The following is a 7,872-nucleotide window of genomic DNA, read 5'->3' on the forward strand; positions in this document are numbered from 1 at the left end:
TCTTGGGTGGTTTTAACCAGTGGAACCTGAGCTTTGCCAGAGAAACGCATGATTGGGAGGTGGATGTTTTTGCTTCTTTCTTCCAGATACTGCACCCAATTATAGTTAGAAGAGGCAACAAAGATAAGCTTTGGTGGGTTCGTTTCAAAAAAGGCCTTTTCAAGGTCAAGTTTTTTTTCCACTACTCGACTCATCCTATAGGTACTCACTTTCCCTGGAAGTGTGTGGTGGACCCAAGCCCCCTAAAAGGAGGCCTTCTTTTCGTGGTCAGATGCTCTTGGAAAGATCTTCATATTAGACAATCTCAGGAAGCGCCATGTTATCGTGATAAACAGATGATGCATGTGCAAGAAGACAAAGGAGTCCGTGGACCATCTTCTTCTCTATTGTGATGTGGCTTCTGCCATGTGGTACTCTATTTTCAGTTGCTTTGGGTTGTCTTGGGTTATGCCACGATGGGTTATTGATCTGCTTGCTTGTTGGTGGTCTTCGGGCCGGTTGAGGAGTGCTACAGTATGGAAAATGGCATCCACTTGCCTCTTTTGGTGCTTATGGAGGGAGGAAAAAAAAAAAACCAAATCTTTGAGGACGTGGAGACCACCCCACCCCCCGCGGAGGAACTTTTATCCTCCTATCACACTTTGTATCTTGGGACTACGGCTTATGTGTTTCCCTTATCTTTTAGCTTTCTTAATTTCCTTATTCGTTTATTTAGTTAGGCGTTTCCTTTTGTATATGAATAATGATTCACTGCCACCTAAAAATACAATTTTCACTACCTTGTCTATGTGGCAAGGTAGTCCCCCACTACTTTTTGAATTTTTTTATTTTTTAAAAATAAATTAAGGTGAGGGACCACCTTGCCACATATACAAAATGGTGAAAAGTTGTATATTTAGGTGGTAGTGAATCATTACTCTTTGTATATTCCTAGTGTACTAAAGGGCGCCTCATGTTTTTAATGAGATTGGCTTATTATTTATAAATAAATTAATTAAAAAAAAAAAAAAAAACAGTTTGATTGCTTCCATAATAAGTTGATCGATATCCCTTTATTGTTGCAAGCCATTCCGTAAATGTTGTAGCTCATAAATGACTTGGATTCTGTAAATAATTTTTGTACCTTATATATTACACGTCATACTCACACGAAAGGTAGGGAGAATTCAAAGTTCACGGTGTTTTCTTTGCTATTGAATGAATCTTTGCAATTCTTTTTGAGTCCTCAGGATGCTCAGTTTTAATCAATGGGGTAGGGCGAAGTCAGCTGCTTAACCTGACCAAGAAGAGACCTGCGCTTGTTTCTCAATCTTTGTGCCAGAAAGAGCTTTCCTGTTTTCCAGGATTTTATTATTATAATTATTTATTTTTATATGAAATAACACCCTATTTCTATGATGGGGGATTCACATGGAATCCTAGCTGTCTAGAAGAAACAGTTACCTGCCCACATGACAAAAAGGGAAATAAGAAATCCCATGTTCTGTGGGAGGAGCAAGTCCTACTCTACTATTTTAATGAAATGCATTGGCTTCCAAAACTTCCTTTTTTGTTCTTTTGATGTTTGATGATCAACCAAATTATTAACTGTTTTCTTTCTTAAATTTTGCATTCTTGTTTATCTTGGTAGAACACACTTTTCTAGCAGACTTACGGTTTATAAAACAATACTTCCAAGGGATGACTTTGAAACTTAGTTCATCCTATGGAAAGTCATCTCCATATTTGATATTCTCCATGTACTAAGAGAATATTTTCTCTTTTGCATGGCCACCAGATGGATGAATTCCCATATGTCACTGTCTCATCTTGATGGTTTTTTCTTGCGCCTGCGGCTTGGGAAGTGGGAAGAAGGACTTGGGGGAACTGGATACCATGTGGCCTGCATAACTGGTATAAGTTGAATTAATTTATGGTTGTTAACTTGTTTTATACCTAATCAGTTTGATAAGTATAAACTTTTTATATTTATTAACAAATTAGTGGATTATATTGGTGCACTTCTTTAAAGCCTTACTTTATAATGAGTAATTGTGATTGTTCCTGTGATTCTATGCTTATTATTCTTCTGGATGCACAGGGAAGCAAAGAGAGAATTTGCAACAGAATGGCAACATTTCTGTGTGTGTAAACTTAGGGGGAAGCAAATTCTTAGTTGAGAGTCAATATGTCTCCAACCATGATTTCCTTGAGGTAATAGTTTGACTTGAATTTGTAACCTATCATTTCTTCTTCACACTGTGTTTCTATGCATCTTTACTTGATTCACTTATTTCTGTAGATCTTGTGGGCTTGATGTATTTTAACAGCACTTCATGACATTTATATGGTTATTTGAGGTTTTCTTCCATTGTTGATGCATACATGTACATGTTCAAATTGCGTGCCCGAATGGCTAAGTCAAATAATAGTTGTTTTTTCGCCCTTTTTATTACTTGTAAAGTGACTTTGTTTCCAATTCATGGAGTGTCAAATGTGGCAGGTTCTAATTTTGTTAAACAGTGGTGCTAGGGATACTATCATTTACAAATTGACATGGCAATCTATAATTGGTAAAATAATTATAATAGCTAACTTGTCAACCATACACTCTTAATTATGTCATCAATTATAAATTGACACATTATTTTGTAAATAATTTTGTAGTAAAGATTGCAGTAGCTCATGCATTTTTCTTTTGTTAATCATAATTTTTCTAGTTGATTGATTGAACAGAAATTACCATTCCATCTAGTATTCTATTTTCCTTTTGTTCGTGTGTGTATATCCATCAAATATCTTATTCATATCAAATACACGGGCAACTGGAAAATAAATTGACATAATAGATAGTAATGTTTTGAACTCCTTCAGTCAAACATGGTTATATCTTGATACATAAAAGATAAATGGTCAGTTGAATTTGAGTTTGAAGAAATTATGGAATTCCAAAATCATGTGAGCCATAACTTGCTAATTTGTGCTGTCCCTCCTTCAAACTTGAGATAGGTTACACTTAAAGGTCAAGAACACCCATGTTGATGAGTTCAAGAACTAGATAATCATGCAGTTTGAAAATGTTAAATATATATATCAATATTTCGTATGTCATATAATTGTTAGTTTCATATGATTCTCAGAAGTTATACACAAAGGGATTTTGATTGGCAAGGTGCCATTCTAGAACTGAGATTGAGTGTATTCTGAATCTGGGTGCAGGATGAGCTTATGGCATGGTGGAGCGCAACCTCAAGTGACAGATGGAAGATCCCATCTGAGGAAGATTTAAGACTGAAAGTGAAAAAGAAAAGAATGCTAGGCTTGTTGTAGGCTTCGTTTTCAGTCGCAATAATGCTACTCTCACTCTTATTTTATACTGGCTAACGTAGCGTGTTTAAGTGGCTTCTCATCTCAAGCACTTAAAACAAGTGACGCCAGCCGATAAATTGGTACGAAGAGTAACATTATTTTTTCAAGAATCGTCTTTGAAAGCCTTCGCAATTAAACACTAATGCAAGGTGAGGAAGCGAGACTAGCAGTGAGTGGTGTTGTTTTGTTGTGCATATATATAGGGCTCATTTGGGTGTTCAATTTTTTTTGTATTATATTATATTATATTCAAAATTGTGAATATCAAGAAAAATTGAGTTTTAAAATTATGTTTGGATGTTTTGGAGAATTTGAAATAAAATTTGAAAAATATGTTAAGGAGTGATGTGAATTGAATTGAATATAATTGAAATATATATATATATATATATATATATATATATATATATATATATATATATATATATATATATATATATATATATATGATTTTTAATTATTATTATAAGGGTAAATGCCTCATAAATTTTTAAATCAATGCGCAATTTGAAATCACTTCCTCACTTCTGAAAAATTAGTTTTAACTCTTTAAATTTTTCATGAATTTGAAAGAGGTTCCTTAATGAGTTTTTTGTCCAATTTTTTGACTTCTGTTAGTGTTACGTCAGCTTTTTCGTCATATCATTTTAAAATATTATTATTTTTTATTATATTATAAATTAAAATATAAAAAATAAATTTTTACAAATCACCCAACACCATTCCCACCGGTGGGGGTGCTCCCTTGGGCTGAAATCTAGTGTCTCTGCATTTTGAAAAGGAAGCGAGATTCAAGGTCGAATTTGGGACTATTCTTTTCTCAAGCCTGGGCAAAGAAAGTTTATAAACGCGTTTGAAGAAATTACGGAAGTGCAGGAAAGGTGTTTGAAGAAATTCAAACTCCATGTAATAACCTTGCACCTGCGCCGCCTTCGGAAATGATTCTTACAAGTGGCTATACACGTGTTGAAGTAGCTCCAAATGAGACAAAATACTGTATTGCAAGTTATCCAAGTTGAACCTACTGCCAGCTGCAGGCTGCTACATCGCGCGTTGCAGTTCGTGCCCAGCTGCTGCCGGCCTTCAACGGAAATTCTAGTAAACCATGTCGGCGCGTGGTACGACATTCAACAGCCACTTCGCCGTCATTCCATTATGTCTTTTGCTTCCCCCAAGTCCAACAGCTTTTGTATTGTTGGTTTTATTTTCTAACTTTTGTATTTCTGGGTGTTTAAATTTCTGTATTCCTGTAATTGTTGTTACTCAACTAATGTTTGGGTCTAATGGGCTTAATACACATCTTTTAACTGCCTTTATTGGGGGGGGGGGGGTTTGGCATCCATACCAAAAATTAATCGGCCACTACTTCGGATATAGTCTCTGGGTATTTACATTCTTAGTGTTCATTTTAAGGTGTCCAACCCTGTGCTGTAATTTCTTTTTCAAGTATCTATAAAAAAAAAAAAAAAAAAAGTTGAACCTACTGCCAGCACACAAAGTAGATATCAACGTGTTGAACTAGCTCCAAATGAAGCACAAATTCATGCATTGCAAGTTATCCAAGTGGAATATACTGCCAGCACACAACAAGTATCAAGTGGAATATATGTAGTTTAACGCGCGTCAATTGCTTTGTCTGGTGTGTCTTTGTTCTTCAATCACATTAATCTGATTTAGGCTACTGTTGCTTCGATAGTGGGTTAGATGGAATCATGGAAAATGGAAATTCACTTTTTTCATGAGTTTTGTGAATAGCGTGTGGAAGGAGAAATTATTCTTACATTATGTGAAGTGGTGAAGAAGGTGGAGCAACTGGTTAGCAATGTTTCTGAAACACATCCTTCGCAGCTTGTTTCTGAAAAGAAAAGAAAAAAAAAATGACAATCTGAACGAAAAGGGTAAAAAATGACAAAACGTGTTAGAGTTGCCTTCCGCCACGTACAAAACCATGCAGGAAGACCGACTGTGCCCAGATATCAACCTTACAAACCACTCTCTTACTCTGTTACACTCTGTTTATGGGAACTGAAACAGAGGAAGTCGCCAACTGTTGATTGCATTTCGTCTTCTTCCTTGCTGTGGCTTCCACCTCTCATTTCATCAACCGAGGAAAAGTAGAGGAGATCAGCGCACACGTATATGAATTTATCAACAAGTTTTAATTGCCATGAAAGAAGGAGGTCTCCTCCATTTTCACTGGATAGGTGAACATGTGCTGCTGAAGCCCCGGTAGAAGACGCGACGAAGTTCAAGGTCGAAAAAGGAAGGGTCGGTGTACCATGAGCTGGGCGGAGTGACAGCCTTTTCTAGTTTGGGTATTGAGGTCGTTGGAGATGGAGATGAAAATGGGCAGCAACGAGGAAGAAGACGAGACGAAGTGGCCATTGTCAACAAGGATTCTTTTTCTTCTCTTTTTATTTTATTTTATTTTTATTTTTTTCAGAATCTTTTAACAACGAAGCTGTCGGTCAAAGTAAAAAATAAAAATAAAAAAAGTGTTAAAGGTCGTATGATGTGCACGAGCAGTTGACCGTCAGATTTAACTCTTTTTTACTAATGAAATAGGAAAAATCTTATAACATTAATAATTATGTACTCTATTTTAATCGAATTCGTAATTCGTGTGAAATTTTGACAAAATATGATAATTTATGAAAAAAAAAAAAAAGTAATTACCCTTACACAAACTGATTGGGACTTGGGAGCCTTGTGGTCCACGTGTGTTTTGTCAGTTTGTGCCACTTTTCTTGGAGTAATATGCGATTGGCGCCCGTTTATTATTTTATATGAACAAATCACGATTGAGGTCCCCTACAACTCCAACTCTATCTCTGGCAAAAATAAAGAGTAAAAAATAATTACAGCAAGAATTGCAGGAGATCAATCTCTCTATTTATGGCAAAAATAAAAAGGGAAATTTTTCCTTATACAAAAATATTTTTGTGTTTTTGTAATCATACTCTCAAAGTTTAAAATTTTACCATGTTAGGTTCTCATGATTTAGGATTTTGCAATGTCATACTTCTATTAAGATTTAACAGTCAAACCCTAACAAGAAAAGCTAAAATACCCAAAATACTAGGGGTGAAAAGGTGGGACGGTTGTGGTTATAAAAATAAAATAATTACCTTTTTACCCCTACAAAATACCCTCGTTTTGTAAGGTCAGGACTGACTCATGGCTGTGTTTGGTGGTCTAGTGAATGTGACCCATGGCCAGTCGTGGGTTCCATGTTTATTTAAAAAAAAAAAATTATTTAATTAAGATAATTTTGTATTGTTATAAATTCTCTAAGGTATCATTTCAAAAAAAAAAAAAAAAAGTTCTATAAGGTATAAGTGATATTTCACATGTCCACCGTTTGATTTAACCTAAATCATAATGATATAGGTGTAATTAAATGATGGATAAGCTTTCGTTTTCGATTCACGGAATGTGATCTAGGACACGATGGGAGTTTGCGTGCCTCGGTGTGGGAAAGAGATCACTTAAGTATAGCACAAGATCACATTTTCTTGCTGCCATGGGGTCGATTTTTGACAAGGTAAACGTACCCAATGGAACCAAAAATTCGAAGGTACTGCATTGGGCAAAAGACGAAGAAAAAAATGAAGGCTGAAAACATGAAAACTCGACATTATAAATTATTAAATTTTTAAAAAATGATTGCAAAAGCGCCTAAAGCACGAGGTGTAAGTAAAGTTTTTTCAAATAGTAATTATCGAAAGCCTATCACGTGTGAACGCGACACATCCCAAGCAATTAATGGTTCTATGACCAACCTATGGGCTATGGCTGTATGAAGAACTGTACATGCATTCCTGAGGGCCCTACTATTTTTATTTTTTTATTTTTAAAAGAAAAAATAAAATGAAAATCATCCGATAAGAATAGACTTGGCCTTTATGTTTGCTAAAGCATGGAGCATACCAAGCATCACATGTTCTTGGTCAGTTTTCCAACTTTATTTAATATCCCAGCTACTGCTTTAACCAAGCCAAATCATGTTTTGGTTGGATGGTCGCCATCTTTCCAGGATTTATTTTCTTAAAATATTATAAAGATTGGAGATGGCTTCATGTTTTTTTATTACAAATGATGCTGATCTTAGAATATGTCGACGTTTATTATGGCACTACCCTTGTTGGATTATAATATTCCATTTATTACCAATGTTTATCATCTTCTTTTTTACTATGATTACAAAGAATTCTCCTTAAACTTTTTTTTTTTTTTTAACATCACGTTCATTACTAAAAAGTGTGCCAAAAAGGGACTACAAGTCAACACAATTACAAGAGTAAATAGAAGGCGATTCTACCGCCTAAAGGTGAAAGTTCTGCCCGAAGCCAACGCAATGATCAGAGATAAAAAATCTCCACCCACTAATTCAGGATAAAACCTGACTTAAAGCAGCTATCAAATACAACAAACTAACATTACATGAACATACATTTTGGCATCTCAATACAATAAAGCACAACCAAACTAATGATAAAAAGGTCTAGTCTAGCTAAAAGCCAC

General features: G+C 35.2%; 1 protein-coding gene across 6 annotated transcripts in view; it reads left to right on the top strand.

The window, feature by feature from the left end:
* LOC133874350 (uncharacterized) overlaps positions 1-3,687 on the top strand; it is a 30,902-nt gene extending 27,215 nt beyond the window's left edge. For all 6 annotated transcript variants that reach the window (XM_062312264.1, XM_062312250.1, XM_062312257.1 and 3 more), the window contains 3 exons: positions 1,778-1,893; positions 2,081-2,193; positions 3,199-3,687. In XM_062312264.1, the coding sequence (XP_062168248.1) occupies positions 1,778-1,893; positions 2,081-2,193; positions 3,199-3,309 (340 nt within the window). In that variant the 3' untranslated portion in view covers positions 3,310-3,687. The remainder of the gene's footprint in view (positions 1-1,777; positions 1,894-2,080; positions 2,194-3,198) is intronic.
* Positions 3,688-7,872: the final 4,185 nt, after the last annotated feature.

This window comes from Alnus glutinosa, chromosome 1 (genome assembly GCF_958979055.1).
Source record: "Alnus glutinosa chromosome 1, dhAlnGlut1.1, whole genome shotgun sequence".
NCBI lineage: Eukaryota > Viridiplantae > Streptophyta > Magnoliopsida > Fagales > Betulaceae > Alnus > Alnus glutinosa.